Here is a 20,654-nt window from a genome sequence, read left to right on the forward strand (position 1 = left end):
TAAATGTAATTTATCTTAATTTCATTTTTAGACAAATATTCAAACTTACAGTACTATAAATCTTGAGCAGGCTTGCAGAGTGACTACTTCTCATTCAAGAAATGAACAGCACACCAGAGTACATAGGAAGTTGCAAAGTCAACAAGCTATGTTTATAGCTCATCTAACTGACTGACAGAAACAAGTAATAAATGATGATCTGCAATCAGCTTCAGCTCATTATTCTGCAACCTTCCCAGCTTACACAACTACAACACAAACTCAGCTGACTCATAGCAGACCCATGGTTTCTAAAGTACATAGCAGACCCAGGCTTCAATAGCATCTAAACACAAAAGGAATATTGTCCACCAGAAAATAGTAGAAGTTGGTGAGGCTCAACTCTATCATATAGAACCATGCTCTTCGCCAATGTGGATTTATGTACAAAACGGCTGCTATGGTCAACAACACTATGGCATAAGAAATCAGAAAACTCACATGGAAAGCATCAATGTCCACAAAGCCACCATCCTTTTTATGATATTTTTTATCCTCCTCCGAAAATCTTGGCATTATTGATGAAGAAAAGCAACTTTTAGACAGTGGAGGTCCACAAAGGAAAGGGTTTCCCTCATAGCTACTATTCTCGAATGTCGCAAATTGCGCAACCATCTCAGGTGTCCTGCCAGATAAATTGTTGTGCGCTACACTGAAGACTGCTAGAAAATTTAGTTGAGTGAGTTGAGGGATTTTGCCATTCAAGTTGTTATAGGAAAGATCCAAGCTCTCAATTTGCGTTAGGTTTGAAAATGATTGTGGAATCAATCCCGTCAACTTGTTATGGGACAGGTTTAACAGCTGGATTTTGTCAAGATTTCCTATTTCAACAGGAATTTCACCTGTCAAATTGTTGCAGGACAGATCGAGTCCTGACATGAGCCTGAGAATGCTTCCTTGGAAATAACGCAATGCATTCTTTGTTGTAACCTCCAAAGGTTGAGTCATAGAACCTATAGGAGGACGCAAGTACCTAATTCCGTCACCAGAATACCTACGAAGGCTTATGCAAGGGGGAACAGGACCAGAAAGATTATTATTAGAAAAATCAACCAATCTTAATTTGAACAAGTGGCACAACTGAATTGGTATTTCACCTTCAAGTCTATTATAACCCAAAAGAAGATAGGTCAATGTTGAAAAATTGCCAATCCATTCTGGAATCCTTTTAGTGAAATCGTTGTGACTAAGATCCAATATTTTTAATTCAGAACAACCATAAAATGCATTCGTCAACGGTCCTTGTAGCCTATTTTTTGATAGATAAACTTCACTGATCCATGGAGGGACAAAGCTAGATGGCAGGTTTCCAAAGAAACTGTTCTCTGACAGATCCAAGATATTAAGAGAAGTTATATTCCCTATCCAACCAGGGATGCTACCAAAGAGACGATTATAACTCACGTCCAACATTTTCAACATTGTGCAATTACTTATGCTATATGGGATACTTCCAGTGAATTGATTGCCATCCAACAATAATCGAATCAATTCTTTGCAAGTAGCCTGCTTTGGGAATATCTGGCCTTGCAAATTGTTGTTTGAAAGAATGAGATGACCCAATGAATTGCATCCAACAATCAAGTCTTGGGGTATTATGCCTGATAGTCGATTGTTGGACAAGTCTAATTCTGTCAGTTGACTCATTTTGCCAAATGATGAAGGAATGCCACCAGTGAGACCATTTCCAGACAAGTTTAGAAAATTTAAACTTGGAAAACATACTCCAATTTCTGTTGGAATAGAGCCATTGAAGTAGTTGTCAGAGATGTCTAAGTCTGAAAAATACACATGGGAATGAATTGGCAATTGGAGAGGCCCCGAAAGAGAAGAGTTGTGCAAGTAAAGTGTGTATAATTTTGTGTTGTTCCTGATCAACCAATGTGGAAACTCTCCCTTCATTTTAATATTTGACATATCAACATATTCTAATTTATGCTGATAGTAGAAGAACTTGGGAAACACTCCGCCATCTCCTTGACCTGACAAATCTAGGGTCCGTAGTTGAAATTTTGGTGTCAGAGTAGGCACATCTATATCTGCATATATTTCATTCTCATAACAATCCAAGTGCTTGAGCTTTGAAAGGTTGAAAAATGGCAGAAGAGAGATTGGGATTTGGAGCAGGTTCCATGAAAGATCTAATGTGTGCATGGATGTGAGGTTACCCAGGGGAGACAAGGAGATATTTCCGATGAAGTGATTGGAAGATAGATCTAACAGTTGAAGGGATGTTAAATTTGCTAGACATAAAGGTAAAGTGCCACTGAGATCATTGTTGCTCATATATAGCCTTTGAAGATGTTTTAACTCGCATAAACCTAAAATTATTTATGTGAAAAGTGTTAGTACAAATCTAAAATGTGTCTATCAAATATCAATTTGTGAGGGTTAATTATGGTAAAAAAGACATTCTAAGTTTTACTTTCAAATATATTTTCATTTTTAGAAATGTATAAACAAGTAATTTGAAATTTTTGAAAGACTAGTAAGGGACTATGTTTATTTTTTATTTATTTTTTTTTTTATAAAATGATATACTAAACTTTATTAAAATGTCTTAAGTCTGCAAATAATATAAAAATTTTAAAAATTATTTTATTTATTGCATACTACTGCATCAATATAATTATTAACATAAAAAAAATATCTTTAAAATTGATATCAATTTGTCAAATATTCAAGTGACTTTACATGTAATTTTCTTTTTTCTTAAAAAAAGTGTGTGTGTGTGTGTATATATATATATATTATACTTTGGACATCTTAGCAAAGGAGGGTTGTATTTTATTGTTCATATTAGCCTACAGGGCTTAAGGCTAGTCTATATGCACACACAGTTACTTGTAACAAATTGCTTCACTAGTGAATACAATTATGTTTTGTGATATAATAGAGAAAATATGTAATATTTAATTTATGGAATTGGAATCTATATTGAAAATACAATAAAAAACAACAACCAGGACCACCCAACTATTAATGCATGTATCAAACTTTGTTTTAACTGGCATACCTCTTGAGTCCACAACTTTGGTAATTCGATTTCTTCGTAGGCTCAGTACCTTTAAGTTGCCCAAAGCATCCAATTCTAGATATAAGAAGAAGTAAAACAAATCCTATATAATTAGCATGTTCATCTAATAATTGCGGAATTTTATTGAGTTTGTAAGAGAACTAGAAATAATATTTTATAAATAAATAAATAGAAAGAAAAAGAGAAAGTGAAACTCACTTTGAATATCGAATGTTCCTCTCAATCCACATTCATCCAGATGTAATTCTTTTAAAGATGAAAGATCACCAATGGATGATAGGGTACTATTGCCGAAGTCATTAAGACTTAAATCAAGAAATTCCAAATTGCTAAGTTTTGATAGTCCTTCAATTGTGCACCAAAGCAGTTCTAGTTAGTGACTTTACATGTAATTTTCTTTTTTCTTAAAAAAAGTGTGTGTGTGTGTATATATATATTATACTTTTAAATTTTTTAATATATATTATTTATTTATTTTATAATATTAAATTTTTATTATTGTAAAATAAATATTTTCTTAAATAATTATTCAATTTTAGTCATAGAAAGTTAGAGTATAGCTTTGTTTATAAAAAAAAAAAAAAGAAGGTCATTATTTTTAACGGTTGAAAAAGAGTAATTTTATTATGACGGAAAACTTAAAATTTATCTCTTCAAAGGTTTAATTAAATTATTTTTCAATTTTCTTAAAAAGTTCTTTTTGCAAATTACCTTAATTTTTCACAAGTGAATAACTCAAGAATCTGCAAATTTTCAAGTCTCTATAGTCCTCCACAAGCAAAATAAAAAAAAAAAATGGTTAAAATTTGTGCTTCAATAAGATTGAAAAATAAATAAAAGGAGACCTTGAAAAATTATAATATAAAAATATCACAATTTGAGCTAACCTTGAAAATTAGTTATATTTTCCAATCTGTTGTCGATCAATGTTAAAGATTTTAAAGATGAAAATACACTTAGAAGTGGTATGATGCTCTTGTTGAAGTTGTTGGATGACAAATCAAGAAACTCCAAATTTTCGAGTCCTGATAGTCCTTCACAAGTCATAAAAGAGTATCGGTTAAAGTTTTACTTGAAAATTGAAAATAAATAAATAAGTAAAAGGAAAATCCTGATCAATTATAATAAAAAGATATCACAATTAGAGCTAACCTTGAATACCACTTTCCAATCTATTGCCGGCTAATTTTAATGATTTTAAAGATGGAAAGATGCGTAAAAATGGTATGATGCTATCACCGAAGTTGTTGAATGACAAATCAAGAAACTCCAAATTTTCAAATCCTGATATTTCTTCACAAGTCATAAAAGAGTATCAGTCAAAGTTCTACTTGAAAATTGAAAATAAATAAATAAGTAAAAGGAAAATCCTGATCAATTATAATAAAAAAATATCACAATTAGAGCTAACCTTGAATGCCACTTTCCAATCTATTGCGATCTAAATTTAATGATTTTAAAGATGGAAAGATGTGTAAAAATGGTATGATGCTATTGTTGAAGTCGTTGGATGACAAATCAAGAAACTCCAAATTTTGAAGACTTGATAGTCCTTCAAAAGTCATAAAAGAGTGTTAGTCAAGTTTGTGCTTGAAAATTGAAAAATAAGTACATAAATAAATGGAAAATCCTCAAAAAGCAGAACAAGGAAACATTTTAAGTTGAGCTAACCTTGAATATCAGTTACACTTTCCAATCCAGTGTAGGACAAATTTAATGATTTTAAAGATGAAAGATGGCCAATAGATGATACAATGCTCTTGTTAATGAACACGTTACTTTCTAAATCAAGAAACTCCAACTTGCTGAGCTTTTCTAATCTTTGAAAACCTGCATCATAAGAGGTAGGTGCCGAGTTAGATTTATTTATTATTTATTGTCTTCGAGTTGTTAAAAAAAAAAAACTTAATTATCTTTCAATCATAAAACTATGAAAATATCTAAATAATAGTTTCAAACTACTTTTTGTTTTCTTAACAATAACTAAAATTAAAGTGTCATTAGCAGCTTTTAACAAATATTAGAAAAAAAAAACTTAAAATATTATGAAACAAAAGGTGTATTAGTTATTGCATAATTATACGATAATGCGAGACAAATTAATATTCTACCTTCATTCTCAACACAATCAATAATATAATAGCATCGTAAGCTAAGACTCGTCAATTCTTGAAAAGGAAGAAACGAAGAGGCATTGAAGCACCATTCTGTAAAGTACCAAATATCGCCCCGAATACTGAGTTTGGAAACTCGTCCAGTGGTGGAGCTGCAGTGAATATTTTCCCATTTACAACAGTCATCGGTGTATAATCCCCAAGAAGAGAGTGACATGCGTTCAGGATAATTGAAAGAAGCCTTGAGTTGCAAAAGAGCATTTCTCTCATTCTCCAAACAACCATCACAGCTCCACCATCCCTCTAATAATGAAGCTATTACCAAAGCAACCAACAGCTGCTTAATTAGCCTCATTTCAGTACTTGTATGCGAAATATAAACAATTATTTCTCTTCAATTACGCAATGAAGCAACAGCCTAGCACCTTTGGGCTTTTATAGACCCATGTTGTGTAATAATTTCAGTTGAGCTTCCTTGCTTCATCCACTAGTTTTTCTTTTCTTTTTTCACCCAGTCAAGTCTCCTCCCTTCTTCTCCTTTATATGGGCTTTTGAGTAAAATAGCATAAGAAGATTGGCAAATCTCTGGAATTTATTTGCTTTTATCCACAACGCTTTTTCTGGCCTTTTTTATACGGCAAAAATAAAAAGACAAATGTGGAAAAAAAAATTATCACCAACGTCACGCATATTTCATGTAAATCAACAGTCACGCAATTATAATGAATCAAATTTGATTTAATATAATATATTTTTTCAAAATCTACAATTATTTTAATTGAAACCGTGTTTGAGGTTTGATATTATAATGGAAAGGTTAAAAATGTATTTTTAGAAAATATTATTTTAATGCTGTTAAAAAAATGGTTTAATTATTTTAGAATTGTATAATTAAAATATATTGAATTTAATTAATTTCAAACCAATATATATATATATATATATATATATATATATATATATATATATATATAATGAATTGTTGTTCCAAATAATATTTTAAAAGCCATATTAAATAAATTTTTATGCATTTGATACTTGTTGAACATATTTTCACTCGCCAAAACTTTTTAAAATTATTTAATTTTGACAAATGTCTTGTTTATTTTTATTTTTATTATTTTTTATAATATTAACTATTTATCTTGAATTAATTAATGAATGCAACATCCTAACACTTTAAGCTTTTTATAGACCCAGGTTGTATAATAATTTGAGTTGAGCTTCCTAGCTTGATCAACTACTTGGCAAATGTTGCACCACTCATCATGTCTTGAACTGCTTGCTTTAATAGAGTCAAGTCTTGTGTGGCCTGCCTAGAAACAATTTTTCTTGCCTTTTTTTTACGGCAAAATAAAGGAATTAATTTGCTTTTTCTAAGTCAAGTCTCTAGTGGAAGTGTGAATCTAATACATACACTTTTTCTTGCCTTCTTTATACGGCAGAATAAATGACTTCTTGTTCATTGAAAATGATGCCATTTTGATTATGAATCTAAGATAAGATAATAGGATTGAACCATTGGGCTAATAGCTCGATGGTTGTGCACTCGCTTGTGAGTTTGAAATCAATTGGTTCAATTCAGAATCAAACAAAAATAACCAATTAATTGAAATGAAAAAAATATAAAAATTGAAACATGCCGTGGTAATGAAAGGAATTGAACTGAATCAATTCTATTATTTCAACTTAATTTTTTGATTTTGACCTTCTCTTTTCACTTCCCTACATTTGCCTCACTTTCTTGGATAACTCTCCTATCAATATTTTCTTTCTATATCCAAATATATATATATATATATATATATATATATATATATATATATATATATATATATATATATATATATATATATTCCATTTAATTGTTGTATTCTTTTATCCTTCTCCAATTATTTTTCTTTCCTGTCATCCAAACGTAATGGTTATTTTCTTCTATTCCAAATATGATTATTTTGTGATTACTTTATTAATATATAATATTTGAATAGTTTGTTATATTAAAATATATTTTAATTAATAAAAATAAATTTTTAGTATAAAGTTTCAACTAAAAATGAATATAAAATATATTTTATATAAAAAAAAAAACTAAATATACAATTTAAATTAAAAGACTATTTTGTTAATTAAATAAAATTTTAAAGACTATTTTATTAATTAAATAAAACTTTATAGACTATATTATAATTTATCGTTAACTTTTTTAAATCCAATTTAATACTTTAATTACAACTGTGATAGCTAATTATGATTCAGCTATGATACATACAAAATAAAATTTTGACTATAATCATGAATACTCTAAAAATTTTAAGTTTTTTTTTTTTTTAATTTTAGATTTTTTTTATAAGATATATCTTTCATCAACCACTTTTTCTTTTTCTTTTTTTTTTCTTTTTATTAGCTAAAAATATTATCATAATGATAAAAAGAAACCGAAGGTGCAACGACCACCAGCTTTTCATCAACTGTTGTACCACCCGTCATATGTTAAAACTAGCATAATATCTACACTATTTATGAATAATTTATAATTTTTATTTTTTAATTTATTTTTTAATTATGTTTTAAATAAGATAAATTGTTATTATTATTAATATTGATCATGATAATCACATTATATAATCAACAGTAAAAATGTAATTATTATACATATAACAATTACACTAGATAATTATTCTGAAAACTGGGCCATATTATTCTATTGAAATAATTTTATTTCACCAAGTCAAGTCTCCTCTCTCTTTCCCACTCTCTTCCCTTCTTCTCCTTTATATGATCTTTTGAGTAAAATAGCATAAGAAGATTGGCAAGTCTTTGGAATTTATTTACTCTAATCCACAACACTTTTTGTAGCCTTTTTAATACGGCAAAATAAAAAGACAAATGTTCCACCTCTCATCACACGTTTAAAATGGAGAAAATTATTGAGTGCAACCATTGTATGCACAATGGTATAGTTCTAATCATTGATCATGATGGGTCACTTTATAATCAACGGATAAAGTGCATTTGTTGACTATTATAGGGGCTTTTGAGTAAAATAGCATAGGAAGATTGGCAAGTCTTTGGAATTTGTTTGCTTTATAACCGAGTCAAGTCTCCTATGGAAGGGTGAAGCTGATATGGACTGCCCAGCATCACTTTTTCTTGGATCTTTAACACGGCAAAATAAAAGAATTTGTTTGCTTTAACTAGGTCAAGTCTTGTGTGCAAGTGTGAATCTGATATGGATTACCAACAACACTTTTTCTTACCCTTCTTATAAGGCAGAATAAAAGACTTTGTTGTTTGTGGAAAATAATGCCATTTTGATTATGAATCTAAGATAACAGGATTCAATCACTGGACAAATAGCTCCATAGTTGAGCACTTGCCTCTTAATATAAGAGGTTTTGAGTTTATGTAATTTCTAACAACTCTATTTATTTTAAATATTTTCAATGCATAAAAATAATCATGAGGAGCAAAATCATATAACATATATTACGAATTTACTATTGAAATAAGCATGATATTGCAAGATATCCTATACATCAATTAAATATGAATTTTTATTTAATATTGTGTCATCACAATTCTAGAGATTGAGTTTATTATGAATTATATATATATATATAGAAATTCAGCAGAAAGAATAAAAAAAAATAAAAAAAAAAGATGAAGAAGGAAGAAGATTAGAAGAACCAGAGAGCCTTGAGCAAGAAGAGAGTTATTATTCAATCATAGATAGCATATTACAGAAGGTTCAATCCCTTGCATAAAGATTACAATCAGCTCCTCTCTCTAACTGTTTAACAGCTCAACAACTGCTCTAACAGCTTAACAACTACACTAATCAATATATTTATCCCCAAAAAAAAAAAAAAAAATCCACCACCAATCAACATTAGACTGAAACAAGCTCTCAATGGAATCTCTGCTAATTGAACTGAACTCTGCAATCAGCTCCAGCTCATTATTCTGCAACCATCCTAGCTTACTCAAACTAGGACATAAACTCAGCTCACTCATCATGGTTGAATGCTTTTAAAGTACATAGCAGACCCAGACTTCAATAGCATCTAAACCAAAAAGGAATATTGTCTACCAGAAAATAGTAGAGGTTGGTGAGGCTCAACTCTATCATATAGAACCATGCTCTTCGCCAATATGGATTTATGTACAAAATGGCAGCCATGGTCAACAACACTAAGGCATAAGAAATCAGAAAACTCACATAGAAAGCATCCATGTCCATAAAGCCACCATCTCTTTTATGATCTTTTTTATCTTCCTCTGAAACTCTTGGCATTATTGATGAAGAAAAGCAACTTTTAGACAATGGAGGTCCGCAAAGGAAAGGGTTTCCCTCATAGCTACTATTGTCAAATGTCGCAAATTGTGCAACCATCTCAGGTGTCTTGCCAGATAAATTGTTGTGTGCTACACTGAAGACAGCTAGCCAATGTAGTTGAGTGAGTTGAGGGATTTTGCCATTCAATTTGTTGTAGGACAGATCCAAGCTCTCAATTCGCTTCAAGTTTGAAAATGATTGCGGAATCAATCCTGTCAAACTGTTATGGGACAGGTTTAACACCTGGATCATGCTAAGATTTCCTATTTCAGCAGGAATTTTACCTGTCAAATTGTTGCAGGACAGATCGAGCCCTGATATGTACTTGAGAATGCTTCCTTGGAAGTAATACGATATACTCTTTGTTGTAAACTCCAAAGGCTGTTTCATATAAGCTGGAGATGAAGCCATATACGGATTTGTGCCAACTTCTTCTTGCCTAACCTTATTGCTAGCAGCGGTTATGCAAGGGAGGACATGGCCAGAAAGATTATTATTAGAAAGATCAACCAAGCTTAATTGGCCTAAGTTGCACAACTGAATTGGTATTTCACCTACAAGATTGTTATAACCCAAAAGAAGATAGCTCAATTTTGGAAACTTGCCAATCCAATCTGGAATCCTTCTAGTGAAATAGTTGCGACTAAGATCCAATGTCATTAATTCAGAACAATTGTAAAATGCATTTGTCAGTGGTCCTTGTAGCCTATTATTTGATAAATAAACTTCTCTGATCTGTGGAGGGACAAAGCTAGATGGTAGGGTTCCAGAGAACTTGTTCTCTGATAGATCCAAGACTCGAAGAAAAGTCATATTCCTTATCCAACCAGGAATGCTACCAAAGAGATGATTATCACTCACATCCAACATATTCAACAAGGTGCAGTTAAGTATGCTATATGGGATACTTCCAGTGAATTGATTGCCATCCAACAATAATTGATCCAATTCTTTGCAATTAGCCTGTTCTGGGAATATTTGGCCTTGCAAATTATTGTTTGAAAGAATGAGATTAAATAATGAAATACATCCAACAATCAAGTCTTGGGGTATTATGCCTGATAGTCGATTGCTGGACAAGTCTAATTTTATCAATTGGCTCATTTTCCCAAATGATGAAGGAATGTCACCAATGAGACCATTTCCAGACAAGTTTAGAAAATATAAATTTGGAAATTGTACTCCAATTTCTGTTGGAATAGGACTGTTGAAGCTGTTGTCAGAGATATCTAAGTCTGACAAATACACATGGGAATGCATTGGCAAGTGGAGGGGCCCTGAAAGAGAACAACTAGGCAAGTAAAGTGTGTATAATTTTGTGTTGTTTCCAATCAACCAATGTGGAAACTCTCCCTTCATTTTAATATCTGACAGATCAACATACTCTAACTTATGCTGATAATCGAGGAACTTGGGAAACACTCCACCATCTCCTTGACCTGACAAATCTAAGGTCTCTAATTGAAATTTTGGTGTCAAATTAGGCACATCTATATCTGCATATATCTCGTTCTCATGACAATCCAAGAACTTGAGCTTTGAATGGTTAAAGAACGGCAGTAGTGAGATTGGAATTTTGAAAAGGTTTCTTGAAAGTTGTAATTTATGTAAGGATGTGAGAGTCGCCAGGGGAGATATGGAGATATTTCCAATGAAGTGATTGGAAGATATATCTAATTGTTGAAGGGATGTTAAATTTGCTAGACACGAAGGCAATGTGCCACGGAGATCATTGTTGCTCATATCTAACTTTAGAAGATGTTTTAACTCGCATAAACCTGAAATTATTTATTTGTGAAATGTATTAGTACAAATCTAATATATGTCTATCAAATGTCATTGTGTGAGTGGTTAATTCAAAAAAAAAAAATTTTTTTAATTGAAAATATTTTAATATCGATAATTATGTTAATAGGACAATGCAATCTAATAAGATAAAAATGTCTAAAATGACTTGAGTTTGCAAATAATACAAAACCTAAAAAGAAAAAAATTAAATTTAACAATTTTTAGTAAAAAAATAAAAAAATATATATATTTCATTTACTGCAAACAGTTACATCAACACAACATTGCTTAGATTCAGTTCATCATGAATCCAAAACACATACATATGGAACCCATATATTTAATAAGTGGGTCACATCATACTTCTTATATTTTGGGTTAACGGTGGACAAGGTCTAGTAAAAAAAAATTCAAAAAATTAAAGCATTTATCTTTAAAGTGCTTATCATTTTATCAAATATTAAAGTAGGTATAAAAAAAATTAAAAAAATCCATTTTTGTAATTAACCATGTTTGTGACAGAGAAGGATTAAAAGGATCTTACCTTTGGCAGCAGGTATGGTTCCACTTAGTTGACATCCCGACAATAATAAAATCTTAAGTGATGATATCTTTCCAATGTCTTTCAAGAAGTTGTTGTGGAGAGTAAAAAAAACTCAAATCCAAATACACCAAATTTTTGAAATTCAGCAAGCCTGTTAAAAAATAATATTACTCTTTGATTTTTTTTTTATATTAAAAAATAATAAATCAATTGTGAGCTCAACAACACAATTAAAGCATGAAAATTAATTCATACCTTGACAATAAGAAAATAAAAATAAAAGTTTAACAGATGAACCTCATTATGTATGTTGAAGGGCTCAAAAATGGATTTTTCCTAACACCACAAATGAGGCAATCAACCAACTCATAAGATACCCTATGCTCAACTTGATAAAAGCTCATTGCATCTCATTCTTTATATTTAGCAAAGCCAAGTTTAGGCTTACAAAAAAGGTTACTTTACTGAATGAGTCAAGTCTGAAGAGTTAAGAGGGCGTTTGACCTAATTTATGAAAATCAACTTTTAAACACTATATGCTTATAAGTTAATTTGAACTTATAAATATTTAAAATTTTGAACAGTTATATATTTATTTAAAGTGTTTATAAATGACTGATAAATAATTAATGTGTTTGATAAAAAATAGCTTATAAGTATATTTATTTTTAAAATAACAAAAAAATATATTAATGAGATTTATGATGAAATTTTAAAAATTAAATGAAGATTATATAATAAAATACTTAGTCAAACTAATTTATAAGCACAGAGCATATAAGCATCAAAATCAAAGGTTAGGTCTCCTAGCTTAAATTTTTTTAGCTTATAAACTCAATTTATAAACCTAAAAATTATTATAAACAAATATATCAATCTAATTTTTAGAGTTTATAAGTTAAGACAAATATCCTCTAATAAGTAAAATTGAATCGTTTAATTTGTTGAGGTGGCAAATAGATCACACAGATTTGAATTTGGATTATTGTCGAGGAGGTTCAAATTTGGCCATTTCAAAGTTACACATTGATATAGATTGCCTACAGGTCAATATAAAAAAAAAAAAAAAAAAGTCATTTTTTAGTCAATTCAGATAAAAATATTAATTTTATCAAAAAAATATATTTTTAATCAATTTAATAAATGGGTGGACTCAAATATAATTTTATTAATAAATAATTTAAAATTTTTTAGTATATATATATATACATACATACACAGATGTATACTTATTTAAAATTTTTTGTTATAAATTATATATGAAAAATACTTTTTTCTTAATTTTAATGATATATTTAAAAATTTATATAATTTATTTATCACACAAATATTATTAAAATAATAATTATTGCTAATAAATGAGCTAATTAAGTTTCAAATGATCAAATCTCACTGATAATTTCATTTCCAGCTCCAATTTTTCCTATAAGAAAAGAAAACTAAGCTCAATTATATTTAAAACAAACAACACTTTACTTTAATTTGTTTTTTTTTTTTTTAAAAAAAAAATCTTATTGAATTACCTTCAGTGGGTAGGGTAGCATTGAGGGCATACATAGACAAAACATTAAGAGAAGGCAACGCTCCAAGGCTCTTAAAAGACTGTTCATCAAGTGAGGAATAATCCAGGAACAACTCTTCCACGCTTGTCAAATTACCCAGCTCTACATAAAAAAAAATACAAAATACAAAATTTCAATGAAACTAGGCAAATTAATCACAATTATTGCAGCATATATAAAGTAATGAGAATAACTTGAACCTATTATCTAAAAAACCTACCTTGAGCAAATATCGCTCCTTTGAAGCTATTATGCGTTAGAGAAAGGGTCTTGAGAAATGGGTATGCTCCCAGTAATTCCAGCTGAATGCTGCTTCTTCCATGGGTAGTAACGTTATCAAGGAAAAGAGCACTCAAATTCCTGACGACTCTCATATCTGCAAGTGTATGAACAAATTGCTTTGATTATGCTTAATGCAAATGTATCAATTGGGAAGATTTTATTGTTCATATCAACTTAGGGCTACCCACTTATTTGTAACAATTGCTTTTATTAGTGAATACAATTATGTTTTGTTTAAAATAAATAAATAAATAAAGGCTTCACTTGTTTTATGCGATATATTAGAACAAAAAATTATAATATTTGTTTTATGGAATTGGAACGCAGATTTATAATAAAAATATAATAGATTGAAAACTAAAACATAAAGGAGAAAAACCAACAACCTTTACTATGAAATAATTGTTCTGTTATTTGTATGGTACTGCATGAATCAAACTTTGGTTTAAATGGCATACCTCCTGAGGCCACAACTTTAGTAATTTGATTTCCTCCTAGGCTTAGTACCTCTAAGTTGCCCAAAGCATCCAATTCTAGATATAAGAAGAAGCAAAACAAATCATCGAATTCTGGTTAAAAGATGCTGAAATTATAAGACTATACAAAGCATGTTCCAGTTTATCTAATTAATAACACAAAAATGGATCCCACATGTTGTGGAATGTTTGTAAAGGAACTACAGCATATCCATTAACCCGGTCTATGTAAGAAAAATCCATCCCATGGGAAATTTTTGCTGAGACATGATGCAACATGGACCCAAGACACAATCACGTGGGACCTATGCATTTAATAAATGGGTACCATCACATATTATGTCTTGAGTCCACAGCGAATTTGAGTCTAGGCTATATATGTGTGTGTGTATGCGCGCGTACGTGTGACAATGTCACATATCTGACCTTCCATATTTATTAATCCTTCTAATAGATTGTATTCCATATTCAAAAACTTGAGAGATGAAAGTGTCCTGAGAGATGATAGACTGTTGTTATCCAGGCGATTATAGCTCAAATCAAGATATTCCAAATTGCTCAGCTTCTGTAACTCTTCACCACCACCATCTCCACCACCTATAGAAACGTTATTTCTAGCTAGTTATATGATTTTCAACATATATATTTATTTGAAACAAATAAAATAATAGAATTAAGTTCAAGTTATACCTTGGAAGGATTTAAGGGATTCAATTTCATTGCCCGCTAAATTCAAGAACTTCAAGCTTGTTCCATTACTTAATTCTGCCCAAGAGCAATATAATTCATTGTGAATGCATGAACATCCTTTGTTTGAGATAACAGTTAAAGAAAGTGAACAGAAACAGAAACTGAAACTCACTTTGAATATCGATTGCTTCTCTCAATCCACATTGAGACAGAATAAATTTTTTTAAATATGAAAGATCACCAAAGGATGGTAGGAAACTATTCCCGTAGTTGTCATGACTTAAATCAAGAAATTCCAAATTTCCAAGTTTCGATACTCCTTGACATTGTGCATCAAAGGAAGTTCTAGTTAGTGGCTTTATAGTCAGTGAAATATATGCTTTATGAAAAAGATCATGAACCACATTTGATTTTCTAAATGGTGTGAAAAAAATAAAGAAAGTCTATCTTACTTTTAATGTCAATCGTTCCTGTTAGTCCATTGTCCCATAGATATAATGATCTTAAAGATGAAAAGTCAATACAAAATGGTGTGATACCACTGTTGAACTTGTTGCATGACAAATCAAGAAACTCCAATTTTTCAAGTTCTGATAACCCTTCAAAAGTCATAAAACAGCATTAGTCAAGTTTGTGCTTGAAAATTGAAAAATAAATAAATAAATCAATGAAAGCAAAAACTGATAAATTATAATAAAATGATATCACAATTTGAGCTAACCTTGAAAATCAGTTACACTTTCCAATCTGTTGTAGGCTAAATTTAATGATTTTAAAGATGGAAAGACACTTAAAGATGGTATGATACTATCGTTGAAGTTGTTGCCTGATAAATCAAGAAACTCCAAATTTTCAAGTCTTGATAGTCCTTCGAAAGTCATAAAAGAGTATCGGTCAAAGTTTATGCTTGAAAATTGAAAAATAAATAAATCAATAAATAAAAGGAAAATTTTCAAAATTAGAATAAGAAGATTTAACAAGTTGAACTAACCTTGAATATCAGTTACGCTTTCCAATCCAATGTAGGCTAAACTTAATGATTTTAAAGATGAAAGATGGCCAATAGATGATAATATGCTTATGTTGTTGAACCAGCTTCTATCTAAATCAAGAAACTCCAACTTGTTTAGACTTTCTAATCTTTCAAAACCTGCATTTTAAGAGGATCGTCGGCATATATTATTCTTAGATTTGTTAAAAAAATAAAAAGAAAAACTTTCTTCAACATATTGATCAAGGTTAGTACAATTTAAAAAAAAAATAAATAAAATTGACATATTTTAATCATAAAAATTCAATAAATAGTTTCACTCATTTTTTTTTAGCAATAACTAAAATTGCAGTGTGTTATTTGCGGCTTTTATCAAACATTAGGAAAAAACATACTTAATATTATGAAAAAGATAATAAAAAGGTGAATTAATATTGCCTAATGCAAGACAAATATTCTATCTACTTAAAAAAATAAAATAAAATAGAGAGAGAGAGAGAGAGAGAGAGATATTCTACCTTCATTCTCAACACAATCAATAAAACCGTGTGGTAAGCTAAGACTCGTCAGTTCTTGAAAGGGAAGAAACAAAGAGGCATTGAAGTACCTATCTGTTACATACCAACCATAGCTCCAAATAGTGAGTTGGGAAACTCGTCCTGTGGTGGAGTTGCAGTGAATGTTTTCCCATTTACAACAGTCATCAGTGTCTATACCCCAAGAAGAGAGTGATCTATCAAGAGGATTATTGAAAGAAGCCTTGAGTTGTAAAAGAGCATTTCTCTCATCATCCAAACAACCATCACAGCTCCACCATCCCTCTAATAATGAAGCTATTACTAAAGCAACCAACAGCTGCTTAATTAGCCTCATTTCAGTATTTTTACGCAGATATTTCTCTTGAATTAGGCACTGAAGCAACAGCCTAGCCCCTTTGGGCTTTTATAGACCCATGTTGTGGAATAATTTGAGTTGACCTTCCTAGCTTGATCAACTACTTGGCAAATGTTCCACCACTCATCGTATGTTTAAAATGGAGAAAATTATTGAGTGCAACCATTGTATGCACAATGGTATTAGTCTAACCATTGATCATGATGGGTTACTTTATAATCAATGGATAAAGTGCATTTGTTGACTATTATATGGGCTTTTGAGTAAAATAGCATAGGAAGATTGGCAAGTCTCTGGATTTTGTTTGCATTAAGACGGAGTCAAGTCCCCTGTGGAAGGGTAAAGTTGATATGGACTGCCCAGCATCACTTTTTCTTGCATCTTTTACACGGCAAAATAAAAGAATTTATTTGCTTTAACTAAGTCGAGTCTTGTGTGAAAGTGTGAATCTAATATGGACTGCCAACAACACTTTCTCTTGCCATTTTTATAAGGCAGAATAAAAGATTTGTTGTTTGTGGAAAATGATGTCATTTTGATTATGAATCTAAGATAATAGGATTGAACTATTTGGCTAATAGCTGGATGGTTGAGCACTTTCCCCTCTAAGGAATCTCAGCTAATTGAACTGAACTCTTGCAGGGCACAATTGCACTTCATCCTGCATTTGATCCTACTCAAATGCCCAGTTGAATCTCCACTGAACATTTGTTTCATCTTGCACTTAATCTTCTCATTATCGATCAGTTTCTTTTTCCTTTCGCCACTGAACACAGATAATCCAAAATCAGTGGCCTTCAACATGGCTCCCTCATCCTTGCTAGCCAGCAAGAAATTCTATGGCTTGAGATCACGGTACATCACATTTTAAAAAATCCACCTTCATCAACAGGCATTGAGCTTCTCTTCTTCTGCAGACTGCCTACAGAATCCATCATAACCTCATCCAAATCATTCCATTTTATTAAACCTTCATTATTCATGGAATTTAGCAATGAACCACTGGTCCTTTATTGACATTCATCATTCCTATTGTAATCCCCCTGAAAGTCCTCATTCATTACCGCCATTTCAGGTTCATTACTCTTCTGTGTCTCCTCTACACACACTGAAGACACTTCATTATCTTTCTCTTGAACAAGCTCCACATTTCCATTTATTTTCCCTCTCAAAAGATTTCGAGAGAACTAATTCGATCAAGCCAACCTTTGGCTCCTCATCTCCACTTCCCAATTCCCCCAAATCCTTCACTTTTCAACTTTCTTGGCCTCCTTTGATTCTGTATTTCCAGCAGACCCCTCTTCTAACTGCATACTATCAACTGAATCCAGTGTCATAACATCAAAAAGAAAAGATTCACAAGTTTCAATAGCTATAAATTGAGATTCAGACTTAAGTTTGACTGGATCCGAAATCACAGCATTCACTTTTTCTGCAATCTCTAGATGCTCATCTTCTTTTTCACAAGTTTCAACAGCTACAAATTGTGATTCATTTGATTTTCTTTCTCACTTGCACCTTGAATTTGTACAAACTCCTGTTGATCTTCTTCTTCGTTAATGATGGTCACAAATAATGGGGCCTTAGAATGATTGTGGCTCACTGAATAAGTTTCCTCACACTACAAACACAAACCCTTGCATCTTCTATCATTCAATTCCGACAATGTTCTTGTGATTTCAAAAGGAAAATGGTCCATGGTTCTTGTTGCAGATGAGAAATGGAACAACAGGGCAAGATGAAAGAAAATGGAACTAAGGAAAGGTTCAAGAAAAGAAAGCTGAAGGAAGAATTGTCTCAAGAAATTCCATAGAGAACAAGAAATTCAATAAATTTAGAGATGGAAAAGAGAGAGAAATTTCAGGGAAAGAAACCAAAAAAACCTGTAATTCCATTCTTGAGAGCAACTTTCAATCCATGGCCAAGAATCAACCTGCTCTGATACCTGTTGCAGATCTCATAGAAATGAAGAAAGGAAGACAGAGAGAGAATCAGAGAAGAAAGAAAGAGAATCTCAGAGAGAAAAAGAAGAGTCTTAAGTCTCTAATTCTATTCATATCCCTCATTCTACACACTCTGCTCCTTATATCAAGAAGCTTTACATGTTTAACAACTAATCTTTACAAACTAACTTGTAACTGCTCTTATCAATACATGCCACATATACATCTTATTCACCAAGTGATCTTAACACCCACCCACCATTGCACGTTGCCACGTAAACATTTGCATCAGCTTTGTATCAATACCCCCCATCAAAGTTGCTTATCCTCAAGAAAGAAATCTGGAAATTGCAGGTGAAGGTCATTAGCAAATAACTGAGCAGCAGCAGCATCATGCTGACATTCCACCTTACAACAACCCCAAATTGCTTGAAGAAAAGCACAAACAAGACCATAGTTGCCTTAGCCTGGCCCCATAAATGCTTGACTTGCAAGCTGCAGCTGTTACATTTATTCTTCTTTTGTTTCCACCAACTTTATCAAAGCACAAACTTCTCAATTGACAAAGAATTGAATTCAGTGGCAGTCTTACAAACACCTGCTGAGCATCCTTTCTCCAACCATTTAACTTCATTTTAATTCTCTGTTTTCTCCATTTTTCGTATTCATTTTGTTTTAAGAGTATAACAGCATCCTTGGCAATTTCCCTAGCCCTCCACTCATCAGCTTCATAATGATCTTGATCAAATTGTTCATTCTCCATTGCCTGCATTTCTGCAACACGTTTTCTTTCTCTTCCTCCAAAGTTTGTTTCACTCAGACTCTAGCATTTCGTCAGACAATCTAATTGCTGCTAATTTTTCCTTCCAAGGCCCATCAATTTTATTCTTTGCTGCATTATCTAACACAATGCCCTGACAACTGCACGTAAGGTTGCTCTTAAAGATCAATCGAGCTTGCCTTAGTTCCTCCATGTCATTCCGCAATTCCAGTAACCCTTGTTTCACCAGACTATGAAATACTCTGCTATTTGGAAGAAAAGTCTGAAATGATCAATTATCAATATCAGATATACTTCTTGCAAAGCAGAGACAGTTATATTCAATCATAGCATGCATATTATAGAAGGTTCAATCCCTTGTATAGAGATAACAATCAGCTCTTCTCTGTTCTCTCTAACTGTTTAACAGCTCTATAACTGCTCTAACAGCTTAACAATTACACCAATCAACATTAGACTAGTATCAATACATTTGAAAGAAAAATAGATAGAATTATCACTGACGTTTTAAGTGAAAAATCATAACATATGATCATGGCATGGCCAAGTTAAGGATGAATGAGAGTAACCTAAGTGGCCGCGGCCAAGTCCAGTCAAGAACTAGATTGTGTAGCCACAGTAATATGATGTGATCAAGTCAAGGTTCTCAAAATCATGAACACTTGTAGAGTCACAAATGCTATTAATGGTATCAACAAGACCACAGAATAATGATATTACTTTGATCTACATAATCTAACATTAACTCCAATTTTAACTATTTTTTGCCTCCAAACCTAGCAACCCAAATAGCTTAAAACTTGACATATAAATGAATCAAACACCAAACCCAGCAATCCAGACATTGCATAACAGAAACCCCAAAAACTAAAGATTGCGATTATTTATTGAGAGAGAGAGAGAGAGAGAGAGAGAGAGAGAGCTGTACCCTGAAGGAATTGAGGATTTGAAGAGAAAGAGAAAAATCTGTGTAGAAAGAGAGCTAAAGATATGTACGTGTGCGTCTTCAGAGAGAGAATGCGCAGGAGAACGGTCTCGGGCTTTGATGCCTCTGTTACTACCTGGTACGGTGGTACCTCTGTCAGAATAAAAGAGAAGGTGGGTAGCTATTAGCAATTTAGCCGAAATTTGAGCCCCTAAGGCCCAAGCCCAAGAACAGAGAATTTGATTCCAG

At 31.6% G+C, this 20,654-nt stretch overlaps 4 protein-coding genes across 7 annotated transcripts; all 4 read right to left on the minus strand.

The window, feature by feature from the left end:
* On the minus strand, window positions 1-2,364 carry LOC131171819 (cuscuta receptor 1-like; the record flags this gene model as incomplete). Its single annotated transcript, XM_058131798.1, has 1 exon — window positions 1-2,364. A coding segment is annotated over one exon (2,049 nt), but the record flags the coding sequence as incomplete, so codon positions are not given.
* Window positions 2,365-2,728: 364 nt separating this feature from the next.
* Window positions 2,729-5,695, minus strand: LOC110652923 (receptor like protein 21-like). 2 transcript variants are annotated; one of them, XM_058131800.1, is made up of 7 exons: window positions 5,188-5,695; window positions 4,748-4,906; window positions 4,488-4,628; window positions 4,229-4,360; window positions 3,964-4,110; window positions 3,275-3,421; window positions 2,729-3,130 (listed from the first exon to the last, which is right to left on the minus strand). In XM_058131800.1, exons 1-7 carry the CDS (start codon window positions 5,543-5,545, stop codon window positions 2,952-2,954), a joined length of 1,263 nt encoding a protein of 420 aa, XP_057987783.1. In that variant the 5' UTR covers window positions 5,546-5,695; the 3' UTR covers window positions 2,729-2,951. The 2 variants fall into 2 exon arrangements, with proteins under 2 accessions (XP_057987783.1, XP_057987782.1); XM_058131799.1 differs by having other exon boundaries at window positions 4,229-4,369; window positions 5,188-5,693.
* A 3,194-nt stretch (window positions 5,696-8,889) lies between these two features.
* LOC131171820 (cuscuta receptor 1-like) lies at window positions 8,890-11,272 on the minus strand. The gene has a single exon (XM_058131802.1). It carries the CDS (start codon window positions 11,270-11,272, stop codon window positions 9,248-9,250), a length of 2,025 nt encoding a protein of 674 aa, XP_057987785.1. The 3' UTR covers window positions 8,890-9,247.
* On the minus strand, window positions 9,843-20,548 carry LOC131169105 (receptor-like protein 9b). Of its 3 annotated transcripts, none has more exons than XM_058131804.1 (13): window positions 20,409-20,548; window positions 16,381-19,742; window positions 15,863-16,021; window positions 15,593-15,739; window positions 15,324-15,470; window positions 15,044-15,190; window positions 14,872-14,946; window positions 14,608-14,778; window positions 14,164-14,238; window positions 13,644-13,799; window positions 13,385-13,525; window positions 11,862-12,012; window positions 9,843-9,980 (listed from the first exon to the last, which is right to left on the minus strand). In XM_058131804.1, exons 2-12 carry the CDS (start codon window positions 16,733-16,735, stop codon window positions 11,915-11,917), a joined length of 1,671 nt encoding a protein of 556 aa, XP_057987787.1. In that variant the 5' UTR covers window positions 16,736-19,742; window positions 20,409-20,548; the 3' UTR covers window positions 9,843-9,980; window positions 11,862-11,914. The 3 variants fall into 3 exon arrangements, with proteins under 3 accessions (XP_057987787.1, XP_057987788.1, XP_057987786.1); XM_058131805.1 differs by lacking the exon at window positions 9,843-9,980 and adding an exon at window positions 11,163-11,307 and having other exon boundaries at window positions 16,381-19,722; XM_058131803.1 differs by lacking the exon at window positions 9,843-9,980 and adding an exon at window positions 11,163-11,307.
* Window positions 20,549-20,654: the final 106 nt, after the last annotated feature.

The sequence above is a fragment of the Hevea brasiliensis genome, chromosome 13, assembly GCF_030052815.1.
Source record: "Hevea brasiliensis isolate MT/VB/25A 57/8 chromosome 13, ASM3005281v1, whole genome shotgun sequence".
NCBI classification, from domain to species: Eukaryota; Viridiplantae; Streptophyta; class Magnoliopsida; order Malpighiales; family Euphorbiaceae; genus Hevea; species Hevea brasiliensis.